The sequence below is a fragment of the Sinocyclocheilus rhinocerous genome, unplaced genomic scaffold (genome assembly GCF_001515625.1).
Source record: "Sinocyclocheilus rhinocerous isolate Xijiao unplaced genomic scaffold, SAMN03320098_v1.1 scaffold453, whole genome shotgun sequence".
Taxonomy (NCBI): domain Eukaryota; kingdom Metazoa; phylum Chordata; class Actinopteri; order Cypriniformes; family Cyprinidae; genus Sinocyclocheilus; species Sinocyclocheilus rhinocerous.
Genome location: NW_015655565.1, coordinates 20,506 through 42,113, shown reverse-complemented (window position 1 = coordinate 42,113; position 21,608 = coordinate 20,506). Strand labels below are relative to the sequence as shown.

Below are 21,608 nucleotides of genomic sequence, written 5' to 3'. Positions count from 1 at the left end.
TCCTCGCTGAAGTGCTTGTATTGCTATCTTCATGCCGACTGCATTGCTGCCATACCGCACCGCCTGCCACAAACCTCCATGAGCCGCAGTGGGGTTGTTGTCATGGACACTAGAGACAACTGCAGCAAACTGAGGGTTGTTCTCAAACAATCTGGTCACATTTCAGTGAGCTCTCTTGTTCTTGACCACAACCACACCAGCTTTCTCTCAAATTAATGGGGTTTTTAGTTTCAGATGTCGTGCTTGATTTTACAGTGCTGATGTGGTTATTGTGGTAGTACGTCTGTTTTATTCTGATCAATTTAGTTCCAGTGAAGGAGGTCAAATAGCCTGAAAAACCTAACTCCATTTCCCAGTCAGTGGCAGTAGCTCTGTATTTCACCATTTCAGTCAGGTTCTCCAGTCAGTTTTTCAATTTAAATCACCATGGTAGTGAACACAGATAAAGCTTTAGCACTGAGGTCACGGTGTACTGCTAAAAGCATGCTGTTATGCCCAGCATTACGGTTAAATCTGCTGAGCGCTGGTCAGTTGGTTGCATTTCTGGCATGTGACTCAGCCTGTTTCTCAAAGCTGGTTTGTTTATGAGGTGTTGCTTGTAAAAACCCAAATGGTGTATTAACAATCATTTTCTTGCACAGGCGTTGCGTGTGGTTTAGAAGCACATCCAAAAGAAAACAAGCATATAGTGATGCTTTATACAAGACAATTCCATTTAAACGCTACAAAAAATAATTAACAATCATTTTCTTGCACAGGCGTTGCGTGTGGTTTAGAAGTACATCCAAAAGAAAACAAGCATATAGTGATGCTTTATACAAGACAATTCCATTTAAACGCTACAAAAAATGGTTTATTGCGGACGATTTTGTTGAGCAACACAGCTCCCCAAACGTTTTCCTGTCATTCTTGCACCTCTGCAGATAAAATGCACAAATAGGTTTTTCTTGGACTTGTGAGCCTCATTTTTATAAATTAACCCAGAGTTTCCACTGTGGACTGTGACTTTTATTTTGTGTTTATTTATATATGATACAATTGAGGCTCATAAAAATACTGTAGATAATTGCTAATTGGCAAGGTAGGTAATTAGCAAGTAGCCTGAAAGTAGGTACAATACCGTCAAAAGTTTGAGGTTGTAAGATTTTTTAATGTTTTAGAAAGAAGTCTCTTATGCTTATCAAGGCTGCATTTATTTGATCAAAAATACAGTAAAAACTGTAATATTTTGAAATATTATTAATTTATTAATTAATTTTATTAAATATGTTTAAAGTATAATTTATTCTTGTGATGATTCAGCAAAGCTGAATTTTCAGCATCATTACTCCAGTCTTCCGGGTCACATGATCCTTCAGAAATCATTCTAATATGCTGATTTGCTGCAAGAAACATTTCTTATTGTTATCAATGTTGAAAACAGTTGTACTGCTTAATATTTTTATGGAAACCGTGTTACTGATTTTTTTTTCTTTTTCAGTATACTTTGATGAATAAAAAGTTCAAAAGAACAACATTTATTTGAAATATAAATCTTTTGTAACAGTATAAACTTCTTTAGTGTCACTTTAGATCATTTTAATACATTCTTTCAAAACAAGTGTTAATTTCTGGTCTGAAAGTAGGTATTGCTGATGCTTATATGTGGTTATAATATAAAATGCACATTTTAATAACCCCAGCATGAAAAAGGCTAACACATTTATCATAGTTAACTTGTAGAGTAAAAACATTAGCTTTGTTTTTGACCAATTCAGCCAGTTTACTTTAGAATGATTGAGCAGCATAGAGTGGCCAAGAAGTCCAGAGCAAAGACAAACACTATTGACTATGTGCAGTCCTTATAAGGAGACGGGGGGATGCGGGATTGGCTGGGGGATCGGAGGCTCGGTGCTGTATTGGCTAGTGGTGTTAAAGTGACCCACTGGGAATAGAGCAGCTTTCCAAATATGGAAGAGAGAGTCCAGAACAGGCCATCTCAATAAAAAAAATATATATTTTACTGGAAGACTGGAGAAAGAGAGAAGCAAAAGTGGTTTAAGAGTAGAAAAACTAGTCATTTAGAAATTATGAAGTTGTTCAGATGCTGGTTTGGAAATACAGAGTGGGAGTTCACATTCATAGATAAAAAGACTATATTTATAGATGTTTGATGTAAAACAGAATAGTTTAAGTTAGGAATAGTTCACCCAAAAAAAGAAAATCCATGTACTCACCCTCATGTCATTCCAAAACTGTATGACTGACTTTTAGCAGAACACAAAAGATGTTTTATTTTTTTGAAAGTCACTGTGGTCCAAAACAACATTAGACCTCATTGAGTTTCAGTGTATGGACAAATCATTTTTTCTATTTTCATTTTTGGATTAACTATGACTGTTCGAGAATAAGGTGATATTGTAATGAGAGAGTGGTGCACTTGTGTGTTGACAGGATGGAAAATTAGAGTCTTAACCGATGGTCTGGTCAAGAGCTTAAAGGGATAGTTCACCAAAAAATTTAAATTCTGTCATTAATTACTCACCCTCATGTCGTTCCAAACCCGTAAGACCTCCGTTCATCTTTGGAACACAAATGAAGATATTTTTGATGGAATCTGAGAGCTCTCTGTCCCTCCCATAGACAGCAAGGGTACTACCACGATCAACGTCCAGAAACGTAGCAAGGAGATCTGTAAAATAATCCATGTGACATCAGGGGTTCAACGGTAATATTACGAAGCTACGAGAATACTTTTTATGCGCAAAAGAAAAAAAAATAACGACTTTTTTCAACAATTCGTCTCCTCTGTGTCACCCTAGCGCCATTTTGGAGAGTATCCACTGAACGCAAACAGCGTATGTTGTTCTGTGTCAGCCGCACCACACAGATACGTTGTTTTCGTACAAATCAAAGCACAAACAACGTAGAAAACGTATCCGTGTGGTGTGACTGACACAGAACAACATATACTGTTTACGTCCAGCGGATACTCTTCAAAATGGCGCTAGGGTGACAGAATGTTTTTTTTGTTTTGTTTTTTTGTTTTTGGGTGAACTATCACTTTCTATACTTTTAAATAATTTTCAGTCCTATACTGTATGTTCATATATAAAAAAGTGTGTACATTTATCCGTGTGTTTTGAAATGAGTCAGATCTGAATATGTACTGTACAGTATTGGGCTTTTAGTGTAAAAAGAAAGATAGATATATATTATTAACTTAAAAAAAAATATATATATATATATATATATTTTAATTGCTTGGTGGATATTGTAGTGATTGACACCAGCAGATATCGGCTTGGTTTTTACTGGCTGTTATGAGTCACTCCTGAGGATTAGCATGAGCACTAAACAGACTCCTTCTCTGTTCCTCTCTGCCAGCCGTAGGAGCGACTCATGGGGGCGACTCATCTGCACCCCGACACAAGCACATATGCGGGCCAGGAGAGGAACATAGAAGAACACAGAACACTACTTAAAATAGACATTACACACCCAGAGAGAAATGATAACTGCACCCATACTCCCATTAGTCTAAAATAAGTCAGAATGCATCCACACATACACAAATAACACAGCAGAACACAATTGTCAAGAACAGAAAATGAACTGCGGGGATAAAGAGGCTGGAAAATGCTCCAGAACATTTTATCTATTGCAGACGTAGGAATTATCCAATTGTCAGTAATCTGTGTCTACAGTGCAAGATATACAGATTTATATGAATAAACAATCTCAGAGTAAAACAATCTTTTGAAATTTAAACAAAGAGACTGAATGATGGGAAAAAGTAAGCCTTGTATGATCTAAGATTAAAACAACAACAACAATAATTACAAGGTTTAGACAGTGTTTTTGTTCTTTACTCTAACTTTGTTTAATTTGAAGTGTATAACAAAAATAACATGTGAAATTATGTAATATTTAATTTTAGTCTTCCCAGTGCGTGTTCAGTTTACATGCTTTAGAGGATGTTTTTAAAACAAACTCATATCATTTCCAAGAGCCAGATGTTATCTAGGGTTTTGATTTGAAGGTTTAAACAGCAGAGGAATAACCCAAGGCCAGCACATGGATTAGGAGTGATGTAAGTGGCTTAAATTTCACTCTTTCTGGATGTTTTATATTAAATGATCTGGATTTATTTTATTATAATGTGCTACATAATTGTGACACGAATAGTTTCTGTTCAGTTTTTATAGCTGGTTTTGTACATATAAATGTCTGGCCACGTTCACACAGCAGCAAGAATATGGTTGTCAGTCCTGAATTTGAGTCCTTAATACGGTTACGTTCACTCACAGTACGGTTATTTACGGGCGTGACGAGCGTATTGTGTAACTGAACTCACACCCCTAAATTTTCAGGACTCACAACTGCATTCTCGGAAAACCCGCACTGTGTGAACGGAACCGGACTGGACCAGTTGTCTGTCACATCATACAGTGCGAGAGAGAGCCGCTCTGCTGCACAAACGCGTGTCTACCGTGTGTTGCGTGTTTTCATGTGTAACAGTCTCAAAAGTTATTAAGCACAACAGCTTGTTCATTTATATTTTCTGTAGCCTACTACAGAGTACGAATGCAGATGGCTGCGCATTTATTTGTGCTAGGGGGCTTTGTGGGCGGGGCATAGAGGACCTACAATAATGTACAGTATTTGAAAAATAATGTGTTTTTTGAACATTAAAGCATGTCAACATATTCTGTTACCCCAAATACACAAAATAATGATCTTTAAAATAGCATCATATGACCCCTTTAAGGGTTTTTTTCCCATTACATTGCGCTACTTTTCCATTGTTTTTCTATGTAGACATGCGCTTGATGAACGTGTTTGACCATTGAGCTCACGTCTGCTGTGTTTAGCTATTGTAGTCCCTACCAGCCGTTTTTGTAGGCATTAAACTGCCAGAATTTTAAAAGACGATATCTCCGTTTGCATTGAACTTTCAGCTTCGTAACTTTGCAGATATCAAACAGCAACATTACACACTAACTAATGTTAAAAAAGTGAAATCGCAATGAACCACCCCTTTAATGCTTGTAAAACTGCTTCGCCAAGCGCGCACTTTCAGTGTTGCCATGCCCATGACCACTTGTAGGCTATGCATTTTTGGGATTATTTGTTCCATTAGTAAGAGGTGAAGTGACAATTTAGTTCAGTTGGAGTGTGTACGTGGCATTTGTGCCAGTGTCAGTTATTTGAACGGAGAAAAGTCAGCTATTAATAATGTGGTCAAAATGTTTGCGCAACAGGGGTGGCCAAGCTTCAATCAGGGGTGGCACTGCCACCACGTAGCTACGCCCCTGCTTGGACAGTACACTTGTCAATTAATTTGAGTATATTTAGATTTATAACGGATATGGTTCTCACCTTATTGATGAACAGTAATTACAAGACAACCGTGCCTAGTGTGAATACACCCTTAAATGACAAAATAACAGATTCTCCATTTTATATTACATCCACAAAATTTTATTTTAGTTTACATTTGTTTTCGATTTTATTTGTTGGTATTTTCCAAAATATGAATTATTTGTTTGCATTTTTGATTAACATATCTCAACACTGAAACTCCCCATCATTTAGTTGTGTTGTCTAACGTTAAAGAACTGTAAAACATGTCCTAGCTCAAATAATATATATTTAAAAAAAAGAATATTATACACATTATTACTTTTTTTTTTTTTACATTTTATGGCTGAGCTTAAATAAAGTTGAGCATGGGTGCTTTTATTGTGGAAGTTCTTGAGTTGTCGGACTTTTATTGTGTCAGTCTAGCTCACAGACTGCAGTCAGTAGTCAGAGCAGAGAGCTACGGCGGTACGCCGCGTCACTCGGCGCGTGTCTGCGCGTTCAATATAAAGACGAGAGCAGCTGAGAGAGCGCCGCAGTCCTCATACACACACACACACACACACACACACACACACCTGTAAGGAATTACCTACTTGCGACGGGAATAACTTTAACAAGGTGAAAAACAAGGTACAAACAATTTCTTCTATATTTAGAGTAACTTTCATGGATGAATGTAGGTCATTTTATAAATAAGTAACTTATTTATGTTCATTGATGCAGATCTGATATATGTGAGAGGACATGTTGAAATGTAGGCTAACCATTTAACACTTAATCGTTAGTTATGGATTTTTTTTTAAATTGTGTATTTAGTGTTTTGTGCTTTACCTTTTTATTGTGCTGATTTTTTTTTTTGAAATGTAGGCTAACCATTTAACACCTAATCGTTAGTTATGGATTTTTTTTTAAATTGTGTATTTAGTGTTTTGTGCTTTACCTTTTTATTGTGCTGATTTTTTGTGTGTCTTTTTTAATATTTAGGGCAGAATGATTTACATGCAACCGAATTTAATTGGGAAAAAAGTTGACAACAACAGAAGAGAATAAAGAGAGGGAGAGAACAATAATCTGCTGATGTGATGTGTATACAGCATATGAGAATAAAAGAAAATAGATGATATCTGATAGTAAAGTGATATACTTGAAGACAAAAAGAAAGAATTAGAGTTACAAGAATAGAGTAAATTAAAAGAGGAACCGAAAACAAATCAGAAATCCTCTGCTCAGTAAAAATACTGTTAGTTAGCACAGTTTTGCACAGGATTTTGGCAAGAAAAGTAGGTTATTCAAACTCAAAGCCTCCAAAATATCTGGAAAAGATGTTATGTTAGTGGCTTTGTCTTTTGCACTTGTGTTCCAAAGTTTAAACTATTGAATGTTTAGCACTAATGTGTGTATGGTTTGGCACTTCACTCAAGGCAGCAGTAACACCATTAATTGATGGTTTGCTTAGTGGAGTTTAGGTTCATAAAGGCCATTGTACTAACCGTTTTATTGCCAGCAGAGACTGGTTTGGACTCGACCTCTCTTCATCGCTCCGTTTGCCTTGTTTAGGGCTTATTTCTCTTCTGCTTGTACCCCTCCCGTTTCTCTCTCTCACTTTCTCCCTAATGGTAATCCCATTTGATGGTGATGTCTTTTCGGCCAATCCGGAGAGGAATGTCTTCAGCTCACATTCCTACAATCCAGATTCCAGACATATACACACTTTGTGAGAAAGAGAGAGTGAGCAAGAGGGATGCAATGAGACATACTATGTGAAAAGAAAACAGTCTGGTTCTGTTTTATGTGCTGTGCATGCAATTAGAGAGAAACAGATGGGGGAGGGTCTGAGAGAGATGGTGAAAGCAAAAGAGAATAATGGACTGTGCAGGTCAAGTTTTTTCGACTAAAGATAAATAGAGTGGAAGAGAACAAAACAACAGTGAATGGGTCTGAAAATGAAGTGCTTTAACTTTTCCTGTAACTGTCATGACTGAAGGTTTCATTCATGCTTTTCAAAGTAGTCTTTCAAACACACCTCTGACTAAATGGGCAAAAACTAATTTCTGCCTGTTAAAAGTCTCAGAATGCACAATATATTGCTTCTGTATTGGTTGTTGGTTGAGGTTTCTCTTTCACATTTTTTTTTGTATACATGTGGTTATAATAAAATAACGTGTATATATGTGTGATGGATCAAAAGTTTAGAATGGTTAAGATATATATTTTTGAATACTTTAATACTTTTGAGCAAGGATGCATTTAATTTATCAGAAGTAACATTAAAGACATATATAATGTTACAAAAAATATATTTTTTAATAAATGCTGTTCTTTAGATTTTTCTATTCATCAAAGAATCCTGAAAAAAAGTATCACATTTTAATAAAAATATTAAGTTTGTACAAAAATATTAAGAAAAAAGAATAAGTGACACTAATGACTAGAGTAATGGCTTCTGAAATTTCAGCTTTGCCATCACAGAAATAAATTACATTTTAAAATATATCCAAATAGACAACAGCCATTTCAAATTGTAATAATATTTCACAATTTTACAGTTTTTACTGTATTTTTGATCAGATAAATGCAGCCTTGGTAAAAACACCTTACTGACCCCAAACCTTTAAAGGGTTAGTTCACCCAAAAATGAAAATTCTGTCATTAATTACTCACCCTCATGTTGTTCCAAACCTGTAAGACCTCCGTTCATCTTCGGAACACAAATTAAGATATTTTTGATGGAATCTGAGAGCTCTCTGACCCTCCCCTAGACGGGTTCCGTGTGGTACGACATGAGGGTGAGTAATTAATGACAGAATTTTCATTTTTGGGTGAACTATCCCTTTAAACGGTAGTGAATACTGTATATTACTCTGCTGTCATCTAAAAACACTTGAAGTTAAGCTTTAAAAATACTAATAATTGAATAACAATGTTAAAAGTAATCACTGTGATGCATACATTTCCTTGTAGCATTTAAAATGAAATGGTTTTAGTCGTTAAAGCAATAACCTTGCAATCTTTGGCCAATCCAGTGATTATTTCCTCAAAAGTATTCATTGTATCAACTCAATACCTTGTAAACATGACTTTGTTTTCAGACGCACTGAGAAGAAAATGTGCATAATGTCAGCCAATCAGATTAGAGCTTGCCAATTTGAGAAAGCGCTTTCCAGTTTTGTACTTTTCAGGTCAAAGAGCAGACTGTGGGTGGATAGGAGGGATGGAGACAGAGTAGAAAGGATAGAGAGGTGACAGACCAAAGGAGAGAGACAAAGTCTGAGACTTGGAGAATGCAAAAAGGTGAAATTAGAGAATAGAAAAATAGAGAAGGAAAGGGAAAGCATGAAAGTGATAGTGTGGGAGCTGGAAAAGAAAAAGAGCCTTTTTTATTTTGGCCTGATGTCTTTATGGAAAGTTGGACATTTCCTCTAGGTCTGGTAGGGAGTGTAGAGCGTGTAGAGTTGCTTGGCTTGGGTGGGAGCCGCATTGTGAGAACATATTTGGTCAAACTGCTCCTAAAGCAGGAACACGCTCAACCAATACCAATGTAATCTGAGAAAGGGCTAGAAAACTTGCATTTACAGACGTTTTGTGTGTTGCATATGCGGTCCACTTTATGTACTCTGTTGACCTCTAGAAAAGCTAAGGGCCAAAATTACTGTAGGAGATTTCTGTAAGTTTTGTTCATTGTAACATGCCAAGAATTCAGATGATTTTATGCACATTAGTGGCGAGAGAATGTGTGTCCGGTTCGGTTTTGTGAGTGACAGCACTGCTATTACGTTCAGATATAATGGAAGGATCAGATGCAATCTCCTGCTCTCAGTCTGTAATCTCTGTATGCTGTTTGATGAATAGACTGTGTTTCGAAGGGTGTGTGTGTTTGTGTGTGTGTATATGAGCATCTGCAGGGAAAGAGATACTAGTCCAATACCACAACTGGCTGAGATACTTTTTTTTTTGCTGACACATGAGTCTTGTTGCAATATAAGAACTCAAAACTCTGGAGTATTGTAGGGCTGGACTGTAAATTGCAGTTTAAAAGGACAAGATCTGTTGCTGTTTGAATGGTTGGCATGACTGTATATATAGGGTGTATTTGGATCATGGTGAAGTGGAACTATAAAAGAAAGCTGAAGTCACTGAGTCATCAGGGTTTGGGTGTGGTTATAATTCAGATGTTAATGTGCATAAAAGTGCATTTAAAGAGTGAAAGTTTGAAATGGTGAGTCTCATTTGGATAGACTGACAAATAAATAGGCAATATATATATAAAGTGTAATTTATTCCTGTGATCAAATCTGAATTTTCAGTCATTACTCCAGTCTTCAGTGTCACATGATTCTTCAGAAGTCATTCTAATATGCTGATTTGGTGCTCAAGAAACATTTCTTATTATTATCAATGTTGTGATGCTTAATATTTTTGTTAAAACCATGATCAATTCAGGACTATTTTGATTAATAGAAAGTTAAAAAGAACAGCATTCATTTGAAACGCAACTTTTGTAAGATTGTAAATTTCTTTAGTGTCGCTTTTGATCAATTTAATGCATCCTTGCTGAATAAAAGTATTTCTTAAAAAAAAAACAAAAAAAACTTACTGACCCCAAACTTATGAAAAGTAGTGCAACTTTTCTATTTATACTTTTGCTGAAATACAGATTGTTGTTGTTTTTGTTGCAGATTACACAGAATTTCTTATTCAAAAATATGACAATGGGTTGTTTCAGTCTGTGTGTCTTAGACGTTCATCCATCCGTCCTGTAGCTGTCTCAATGACTGCCAGTTTGCCAGATTACCATGTAGTCAGACAGTCTATGAATCATTTCTCCAGACACTGACATGGAAGCAATCACCTGAATCATCATATCACCTGGATCATATTTCATCATTAAATCAGTTGGTTAACCAGAACTAATGATCCAGGGCAGGGCTCCAGACTCATTCTTCCCACTGGTTGCTCTTTTGCAACTAACTTTCTCAGCTGGTCGCACGAGCACATGATTTGGTCGCAATATATATATATATATATTTTTTTTTTTTTTGCGCTACAACATGGGATTATTCAATGCATGCTGATGAACTTTTATCATAGTTTATAGTTATATGGAAACGAAACGAAAGTGGTTAACATTCAACCCGTTCTTTATCATCAGTAGTATTATTTGTGATTAGAATTTTGTGAATGGGAGTTTCTCTTTTGCTGGGTTAAGTTGCGGGCTTCGGATGCTTTCGAATTCGCGATCTTGTTGTCACTGTTTTGCTTACATACGTCATCTACACACCTTTCATTTTTTAAGACTAAAACAAAAGATGGATTCATTGTTCTTCTTAATTAAAAAGCACAACAACAATAAATCAGTAAGATACAATGACAAACTAGCTTACAAAACGTTTATTAACAAAAACGTATAAGAGGCATGGCACACACCACATGCTGTATTATATACCAACTAATAAATTACAGAACGTTTAGCAAACACTGAGGAATCAAATAAATAAAAGCGAGCTTCCATAGCGTAGTGTGAGGTAAACAGCAAAGATAAGTTTTTCAAAAATGAAAACAAAAAGAAAAGTAAAACTAAGTGCTTGCATGTTCTCCCCCCCACACACACACAAGAATACCAGCATGTTCACCTTCTCTGGTTTAAGAAGCGGTCTTTTACTTGACTTTCGCTTGAAAACCATCCATCGTTTCCTCAATATGCGCGTCATTTTTGCTGCGCGCACATTCGCGCTCGTGCTGAGACAGCGAGTAACTCTCTAAGCGCTGTTTCGTTATGCTTTCAGTTTCGTCAGCTGTTTTTGGATAAATCTTTTATTTGACAGGACCGTCCACTTTTATAGTCTAATACAATTTTTATGCAATAATAATACAGAATGTAGTTCATAAACTTGTTTTGCTCATTACAATTTCATAGTTTGTTTGCATGTCTCGCGCACAGACACATGTACGCACACAAAGCAGGACATGCTCCGTAAACAGGGAGTCCTCTAATTGTCAAATATTTAAACTCAACAGCTTCCTGTCATCTAGAAGCTTCTTCCTGTGATAGCAGCCGTTAAAAACAGAAACTCCACTCATGCGCACAGCCAAAACAAAGATGCTTAACCTGACTGCTTAAAATGTCTGGATAGAAGCTGATTGGTGGTCTAATTAAACCATAATCTGCACTGACCCGCATTTTACAGTTATTTTGTAAAGGGCACGTTTGTAAACAACTTTGAGGTATTTTTCACTGTTTTATAGAGGCACAAATGCCACTGACAAATGTCACCACTTCGAAGTTAATGGGCGCGTGCCTGACCTCATGTCACGATCTTGTTTTAATGGTACAACAAATTGTAGTGTTTAATGCAGTGTGAACATCATCAGCTCTGGGTTTTACGTTATGGTGTGGAGGACCGATAGAAAGACTAACTCAACAGCTTCCTGTCAAGTCTGCATATGATTCAGATACAATACAAAAGGCTTCAGAGGAAGATAAGAACAGAAAAGTTTGTGCACTGTTTTACTTATGTTTTTTTTTGTGACTTATGAAGTGGATTCTGACGAAAAGAACAAAGGCATTATATTAGGATAGGCAATATAGACTTTAATAATAAACACATCATTTAGTAAAAGATGAGCTCGTAACGTCACTCTACTACAAACAACTAACAGTAGTGATTGCAAGTCTGTAATGTATGCTGTTATTAGTATCTGTAATTTTAGAAAGCCCTTTTTATATTTATTTAAGTTAATTCAATGTAATTTAATTATGGTTTATTAAATTATTTTTTAATAAGCTCTGTTTAGATAATTTCTGTAATCAGCTGAGCAGTGATGTCTGAACAGTTTTCTCTGATTCAAAGCAGATGACTTTGATGGTTGTGTGTGTGTTTTATGCAAGGTCAGGCGCTTCTCTGGTTTCCATAAAACAGTAGGAGCTGGATTTGTGTAAGTGCATTTTATAGACATGTAGCTAAATTAGACAGGAATGTGTGGAAGTGCAGGAATATGAGAGTGATTTTTGTGTCTGCTGAGGGGTCTGCTTCATCTCCACTAGTAACAAACCTTGTAATTTGGCAGATTGAATGGGTTACTGCAAGATTGAATGGGTTACTTCATGTAACCTTTGACAGAAGGCTGCGATTATTTAAGCAGTGCTGCATGCTATCAGCATATGGATGCAGAACCATATGCACCTCTCTCCCATTAGCATCTCTAAATCACTCAAACTATGACCTAACTGACCCCGAATACAGCAGACTCGGCTGAGGAAGAGCTGGAGACTCGAAAAACACAACTGGGAATTTGGTTGGAACCGTGGTCCTGTGGGCGATGTGAGTTTGAGTCACAATTGATCCCATTTCTTCCCTTCCATTCCTAAAAAAAAAAAAAAAAAAGGCTAGGCTAAATGTCTTGTGTAGACCTGCCATAATTTTTTATATTGTTGGAGAACCTACTTTGAAACTGTACTGTAGCTTTCCAAGTCAAACCAACCTTTTGAAAAAGTAGTCAGCTACACTGTAATATACTAAAAAAATATTCCAAAACTACTTTGAAGCTTCCTGAGGGGAGCAGTGCGTTTATTTTTAAATGCACAATTATCAGATGATATAATTTCATCAGATCTTGCACTTATACATTGATGGTTTTTAATTGAGTGGATAATTTGAGTGTTACCATTATACTTGAACAGGTAACTTTAAGCCTACTACTACTACTACTACAAAAAAAAAAAACTTTGAATGCATCCTAATTTATATAACTTGGTTGACAACAACATGCAGCTAAATAATTTAATTAACTAAATAATTCAATATAAAAAGATCTAAAATGCCACAAAATCACCAAATAGTTTTTGGATCCGTTCATTTGCATGAAACAAACAAAACATTTCTGTAGAACGCTTTGGACATTACAACACTACAGTTTAGGAAAACATGGTTGATTGATTGACGGAAATGAAGATTGCACTGTTGTTTTTCACCACTACTTGCTCAAGTGCCATGCTACTGGGAAAAAGCTGAACCCTTTGTTTGCTGCTTATTTGTACTCATCCCTTCAGTAAATATTTAAGAAATGCACTGCACACAGAATCTGTTGACTTTGTATCCTTTTATTGACTGTGCCTTTTAAGGCAATCTGATTATGTCAGCACCGGCTGACCTTCCTTCATCAACCCAGGTTTACTGGTCAGGAATTCCAGAAATGCAAAAGGAAAAAATAAGTGGAGAAACCTGCAAGAACTATTTTTAGAAAATGGCTAATTTTGAAAACCAGCCGCTTTCACTCGGGGGGAGGAAGAGAGGAGAAAAGCAAAAGGATGGAGAAAAAGACAGATTAGATTTGCAATTCTTGTACTTTCTAATGTTAAAATGTGAGGGAAAGAAGAGGGAGACATGATTATGAAATTTAAAAAAAAGTGAAGCAATTGCAAGAAAGCGAGGGAGAGAAAGCAAGACCCAAAGACAGAAGGTAGAGAAGTGAGAGTCTAGCAGCTGGTGCTAAGGAACTCATAACGGAGCCAAAAAAGGAATGAAAGCAAAGCAGCACAGGCCGTTGAGTCCAAGAGCCTTTCACCAGCTGCCAAAGTATTCCTGTAAAAGTGCTGTTTTGATGGATTCTTGAACATATGGACAAGGAAAAAAGAGAAAAAGGGAAAAGGCAAGGCTTTAGGTGGTCATTTATGCCTTTAATGTGGTCCAAATCACCATTTGTGCCGCCAAAACAAAGTTACATCATTTAATCTATTCTTTTCTTCAATGAATCCTTTTATTTGATAAACTTGCACTCTAGGTTTTAGGTTAAGGCTTGGCGAAGTATTACCAACACAAACTGAATACTCCCTTTCTCTTTTTCTTGACCCAAACTTTAAGGATTTATCAGTTGGCTGGAGGGAGGGCTTCCACCTCCATTGCAAAAAATGGAGAGAAGGAGGGAAAATACAGTGACTCATTAGTCAACATCTGGAAATAATTTGATTAAATGGGGTTTGGAGTGTGGCTGGCCTACCACTCCGATCCCCTTGTGAAGCACACACATCGAAATTACGCATTTAATTCAAGTTTTGGGTTTCTTTACAGAGCGACCAGCAGAAAAATGTTGAATGCCTGCCGCTCTGAATGGGCCTATAGGAGACCATGTGATAAAATTTCAATGAAAAGCATCTGGACTTGGTTATCGGTTCGTTTAAGGTTATCCGTTTGTTTAGGCTCACAGAAAGTGTCTAGATGTTGCCAAAAAAAAAGGCAGCGGGAGAGTGGGGCTGAGTCTGCAGAAGAAGGGAGACAAATTGCGTTTCAAACAAAACGTGTCTTTGAGGGACACAAGAATTCAGATGATGGAAAACTATGACTGTAGGCAGCGAATATCTCCTGTTTAGCAGAGAAAAGGACAATGTGGATGTCACTCCAGTGTTGTTGTGTATGTGGGTGAACCATGAGGCCAAACATTTGACAGATAACGCTCAGCCATCAGCCCACACCCATATTCACACGACACATCGCTGAGATCTTCATCTCATCCTTTTCCATACTGTTTACATGCTGTTGACAGTGTAGTTTAAACTTTACCCAAGATAGCATATCACTCGCTCTTCAGTGGGCTTTAGTTTCCTTCCCAGAAGCTCAGCACAAATACACACAGACATGCATAACCACACAAACAACAAGGCATGAAATCTTCTGCCCATATGCAGCTGTACAGACACACTTGTATATGCGTTCATAGATGTCCTTTATAGTAACAAACACTACACCCCTGTAGGCTCTAGAGTTCATTTCCTCCTGTGTGAGGGGCCATCTGTTCTGTGAGGATGATACACTGACCCTGAGAGGGCCTTATATGACATCACTCGCTGAACTCTGTGTGTGGCTTTCCGTCTCTAATAAATCAATAAAGATGGAAATATATAAAGCGCTACATCAGAATAGTCTTTAGAGTACCAAGTTTAATTTTGTTGTTTTCTTTTCTTTTCTTTTTTTCCTTTTATTGTTGTGTTTTTGTTATATTTAATTACACGGTAAAACATTAATTAAACAGTTATGTCCAATTGCACTTGTTTTTTAATTTATTTCTTTTTCTTTTTTTGTATATTTAACTACATTTTAAAACATGGATTAAATTAGATTAAATTTTTTAATGGACAAATCTGTTTGTTTTGAATTAAATTGATAATTTATTCCTGCATTTTATCCAATTTATTTGACAATAATTTTATTTAAATATAATATACTTTAGCATAAAAGTTTTTTTTGGTCATTTAGCTCATGCAAGCTGGTAGGCCACGTTGGACTAGCAACAAACCTGCTATCAAACCATCTTAAGATGGTGAAGCTGGTTTTTGGAACATGGTCATTATGGGTCAGCCACCCAACTAGAAACCAGCTATATATATATATATATATATATATAAAAACTAAAATAAAAAATATAGAGGACACAAATTTCCATTAAACCCAATTTTTTTTAAGGCAGATTCAGATTAATCATATGGTGAACATCTTTTTTCTGTCATGGGTTTTGGCAGGAATGCTGTATTGAGTAATCAGGATTGGAACTATCAGTTTAATAATTGTGTACACAGTTATATATAGCCATGTTTAGTCCCAGCAAACATGCTGTACAAACATTATCTTAAGATGTTGACATTAGTTCAGTGAATGTTTGTCAGGTTGTCGCATTATCTGACTATTTTAGTAAAATGTGTGTAGTTAGTGATGCTAAACAGTCCATTTGTTTAATTTTTTCCTTGCAGAAACGCAGCACAACTGAAGCAACTTCAGGATCAGATCCTTCTCGAGCAGCAACAACAGCTTCCTCCTCCTCAGGAAGTCCCGCCTCCATCTCCACCTCTCCCTCCTCCTCCCTCCTTCCAGGAGCTGGAGAGTAGCACCATGCAGACAAGCACCTTCAACTATGCCCGGCCTAAGCAGTTCATTGCTGCGCAGAGTCCCACAACAAGCGGGGGATCGATTGGATACAGCACGCAGTCCTCGACCTCCTCGAGCTCCAGTCCGCTGTCCCCTACAATGTCCCACAAACCCTTCAGCCGCGTCACACTTCCGCCCTTCCAGCAGCAGCCGCTACTGTCCAAAGGAAGCAGCGTGGAGTCTCCCAGCTCGCCGCCTTTCCCGCCGCCCCCTCCGCCCTTTCTCAGCTCCAGCACTCTATCCTCTCCTGCTGGCTTGCCACAAGACTTCCCTCCTCCACCTCCACCGCCTCCTCCACCTGTCATGTCGAGCCCCACCCGCTCAGACGCCTCCTCGCCGTTCACATCCACTCCCCACTCACCAGCTGGGTTTCTGGTGTCTGTGCTCCCAGCCACACCACCTCTGCCACCAGTGAATGCGTTGGGGCTGCCCAAGGGTAATGGCACAGTGTGAGTACCCACAATCATCTGTTTGAGAAACATCCCAAATGCTTTTCGAAGGTGTGCATTCACCTGGTTTTTAAAGTCTGATGTCATGCATCACAGTTTCTTGGTCCAAACGCTATATCAGATGCCAAAAGCAAACAACAAATGGAAACAAACTTACTACTAAAAAACAATGATCCTAACCTTTATCTCCATACTGAAATATCAGGTTCCTTGTGTCACAACTTAAGCTGATTCTCTATAGTAAAGACAAAGCACTTTATCATGAGCTCCAATAAAGCACTATCAAGGGCATATAGAGTGAACTCTTGGGCTAATAAGTAATTTGGAGTGCAGCTCTTGCTTTCCAGCTGCATGGAAAACATGTACTGTATGCATTCTTACATGGCATGTTTATGGAGACACTGAGATCAATGGGAGCTGAGGAACCTTGAGGGTAAGGACTGTGTATTATAGAGATTTCCTCTCTCATTCTCAAGCCTACAGAAATGTAAAGCACATAAGTTTAGTTGAGAATGAGTGTTTTTTTTTTATAGGGATAAAAAATCTGATCACTCTCATGTAGTTTGAAGCCTGTATGACCTTTTTTTATTCTATTGAACATCAAAGGATAATTTTTTTACCCCCCCCCCAAAAAAAAGAAGAAAAAAAAGTCAACTTCCCCTCAAGCTGTTCTAAAATGCTAATGATTTCTGTGGAGTAAAATCAAAAGAAAAAGAGCACTGTTCCGTTCCATATAATAGAAGTAAATGGGAGCCAATGTTATTTTAGAACTCTATATATGTACTGTTACAGTACGTATTAATATTTTGAATTGATGAGGGAATAGACGCACAAGAACCAGTGGCATTTGATGTTAAATGTAATGTTAAATATGACACTAAGTTCAAATATGCGCAAGGGTAAATTGGGTGAACTGTTCAGTTGAGTATAACTGAAATTTCTTTCTTTTTTTTCAGTTTTCAATATATATGTTCATTGTAACTTTTCATTCTTACGAAATACAGCTAATAAATGGAGAAAATTACCTTCCACCACCAACTCCTCCAACTAAAATGGTTAATCACTATAGGATCTCTAAAATCAACCCACAATGCATAGCAAAAACCCACCACATGTTCAGCATGACTAATAGCCTTGAATTCAGTAGTACAGGCCACCAAATAATCCTCATGCTTTTGCGTGTACGAGTGTGTTTTCTCTCACACACTAACCCAGGCTCTGACAGATTAATCCTGCTTGCTTTCAGAGGTTAACCTATGAGGAGAAGATGGCTCGCAGACTGCTGGGTGCTGACAATGCTGCCACAGTGTTTAACACACAACAGGTGGAGGAGGAGCCAGTTACACAGGTATAAACACACACACACACACACACACACACGTTAACTGAGCTATCTAAATGGGGAGATTACATAGACTACTATTTTTTTAATATACAGATTGTTATACACTTTAACCTAAACCCACCCCTAACAGAAAACTTTCTGCATTTTTACTATTTCAAAAGAACTTTGTTTACTTTATTTTTATATCAGTTTTACAAATGAGGACGTCCCCAAATGGAGGTTTTTGGCGATTTTGTCAGGTTTTGCTCACTTTTGGGTACAAATTTGTCCCCAAAATATGGTTAAGTAGGTACACACACACACACACACACAAACCCACCTACACAACGTCCCCATTGTGTCACAGTAAACAAAGCAGTTGTTTGTAATTGGCTGGTTTTTAAACATGGGTTATAAATAAAAAGCATGCATAACAAATCTGTCCACACACTTTTTCCGATGACTACCAGTGTACGGCTAGGCTGTTGGATGTAGTTTAGAGCATTGTGGTTTGCCTGCGTGCTTGTAAATGTGTCTTAATTCGGCTAATAGCTACGAGCTCCCGCATGTGCTTGCACATATGCATTGGGTACATTGTAAAGTGATGTCATTTTGGCGAGGAGAGTCATGTCAGCGAGGCGTTTTGAAGGTGTGTGAGCAGGTAAGATCATAAAAGCAGGATTAGCAGCCCAACACAAACGCACATTGCCAGTTAAGTGTGTGATTGTGCACTTTTGTGCAATAGGTGTGTAATCTGCGCAGGATGTGACATCATCCTCAATCCCCCTGCCTGTTTTCTGATCTCTTTACAGGAAGGCAGCTCAGCTGACTCAGAGTTTGTCCCTCAAAAGGTTATTCATACTCATCCTGTCTATTACAAACATCAAGCAGCAGCCTGTCTGTTCTCCTTATATTTCGCTCTTCTGTCAGTCTCTCACCGCTGTATATCTCTTTGCTTCACTCATGAGATCACCCTCAGTTATTTAATTCTCTCACCCCTCTGTGTGTGGTCACCCCCCTGTTTTGGCCAGTCACTACTGTATGTGATTGTGTGTTTACTCTATCCCCTGTGTTTTCTTCTATGTCTCCGTTTATGGAATATTTGCGTCCCGATTAAGCACCGCGGTAAAGTCCTTGACAGCAATATGACAGTGATGACTGTTGTACTCTCTGGGAAAATCATCAAAAACAGAGATTTACACTGCAGTCTTACTAATCAAATAAGCAGTGTATTCAATATTTGTATTGAACCAAAACTCCTGGGGGGTCCAATATTTGAAAGAAAGTATCGTTTTTGAAAGAAAGAAATACTTTATTTTATCATGGACGCATGAAATAAGTGACAGTACAGACTTTTACATTGATACAAAGGATTTTTATTTAAAATAAATGCTGTTCTTTTAAACTTTCAATTCATCAAAGAATCTTGTTCCTTGTCAGTTATCGGGTTCCACAAAAATATTAAGCAATATTAAACTGTTTTCAACATTAATAATCATATTAAATGTTTCTTGAGCACCAAATTCTGAAGGATCATGTGACACTGAAGACTAATGTCTGCTGAAAATTCAGCTTGGCTAACACAGGAGTAAATGACATTTTAAAATATATTCAAATAGAAGATCATTATTTTAAATTCTAACAATATTTCATAATATTACTGTATTTTTGATCAAATAAACCCAGCCTGTAAATACAAGTACAAATAAATGCTTTTTTAAACATAAAAAATCTTACCTACTCCAAACATTTCGGATATGTTGGCTATGTGATAACTTTTATAGAATGAAATATGTTATCCACATGCTTCATTGTATTTTAGCTGTTGTAACAAATTGCTGGTGATGGGGTTTATTTTGTGATAATGACTGACCGCACATTACCCCACTTGTTATGACACAGATACTTGCCAAAATATTGGACATGAAATAGAATGCGAGTTGAAATTATGCTGTAAGAAATTGCCAATTTCATAAAAAAATAATACAGTAATTTGCCTTGGACAGCAGTCAATTATGTAGTTTAGCGATTGTTGTTATACAAAAATATCTGGCAACCGAAATGGCCAATCAACATCATATGAAAATAAAAAATGTGGGGAAAAAACTGTGCTGGGTGCCTAACATCATCATGTGTCGTGTTATTGCTAACTGATCAGAGACCGCATGCGTCTGCTTCGCACATTTCATACCCTCGAGTGGAGACACTAAAATGCACATGCTTCTCTTCCTCTGAACTGTGGGAAGTGGAGATGCTGTTAATGTTGTGCCATAAATTTAAAGTGTGCTTAGCGCTCAACACATGTCCTTGGGCAAATAGCGGTTGTCTGTGTGTTTGCATAGGAAATGTGCATGTGTGTGTGCTTTTGGGAGGATGTGGCTGGACGTGCAAGAGAACAAGATGGAGAGGGTGCGTTCGTTGTCTACATATATAGTTATGATGGTGTGTTTTCTCCTTGCTGCAGCTGTGTCTTAAACCTGCAATTATTGTTGTGATGTGTCATCAGCACACACTTTTCTCCAGATGTTCCCTCTGCCTGCAGAGTGAAATAAAAGGAAACAGAAGACTAGAAACAGGCCAGATGAAAGAGCAATAAGAGTTGGATACAAGACTGCATAGATTATAGGACACAGTGATGAGAGGATGTGTGCTTGAATGAATAAAATGAGTGATTGAATGAGTTGGTAAGCTGAGGACAAGGTCATAAGCTAAAACCTTTGTGTTTGTTTGTGTGACAGGAGTATAAAGTGTCCAGCTTCGAGCAGCGGTTGATCAGCGAGATTGAGTTTCGACTGGAGCGCTCACCTGTGGAGGAATCTGACGATGACGTTCAGCATGATGAAGATGCGCCCGGGGAGGTTGCACCGTTCTTCGATCAGAAGCTCAAGCATTACAAAGTCTTCGAGGGAATGCCTGTGACCTTCAGCTGCAAGGTCATCGGAGACCCAAAGCCAAAGGTGAGAGGTCACCACCCATGCAGTTTAGCTCTCTTAGCTAATTTTGTGTTTATTACTGTAATTTCAGCAGTTAGTTAATTAAAGGAATAGTTCACCCAGAAATGAAAATCTACTTATCCTCAGGCTATCCAAGATGTAGATGAGTTTTTCTTCATTAGAACATATATGGAGAAATTTACGTTTACATCACTTGCTCACCAATGAATCCTCTGCAGTGAATGGGTGCCGTCAGAATGAGAGTCCAAACAGCTGATAAAAACATCACAATAATCCAGTAACCCACACCACTCTAGTCTGTGAATTAACATCTTGTGAAGCAAAAAGGTGTGTGTTTGCAATAAATTCATCAAGATGTTATTTTTTTTATTTAAACCATTGCCTCCGCCTAAAACACAAGTCCTCTATCCATAATAGATAGAGGATAGATGCATTCTCCAATGAAAAAGTTGTCTTGTCTGAATCAGGAGAGAAATATGCGCCGATCAAGCACCATTTACAAGTGAGAAGAGTTCAAAATGGTTCTAAATAAATATGTTGGTGGATTTTGATGTGAGAGGACAACAGGAGATGGACTTTTTCACTGGAGAAAGTGTTATGGACTGGTATTTTTGCCAGAAGC

At 37.5% G+C, this 21,608-nt stretch overlaps 1 protein-coding gene across 1 annotated transcript in view; it reads left to right on the top strand.

The window, feature by feature from the left end:
- The window catches only part of LOC107718414 (palladin-like), an 81,315-nt gene that overhangs the window by 52,268 nt on the left and 7,439 nt on the right, over positions 1–21,608 (top strand). Inside the window, 4 exon segments of the mRNA XM_016525480.1 lie at positions 16,085–16,712; positions 17,934–18,056; positions 18,845–18,883; positions 20,771–20,989. Of these exon segments, the coding sequence (XP_016380966.1) occupies positions 16,085–16,712; positions 17,934–18,056; positions 18,845–18,883; positions 20,771–20,989 (1,009 nt within the window).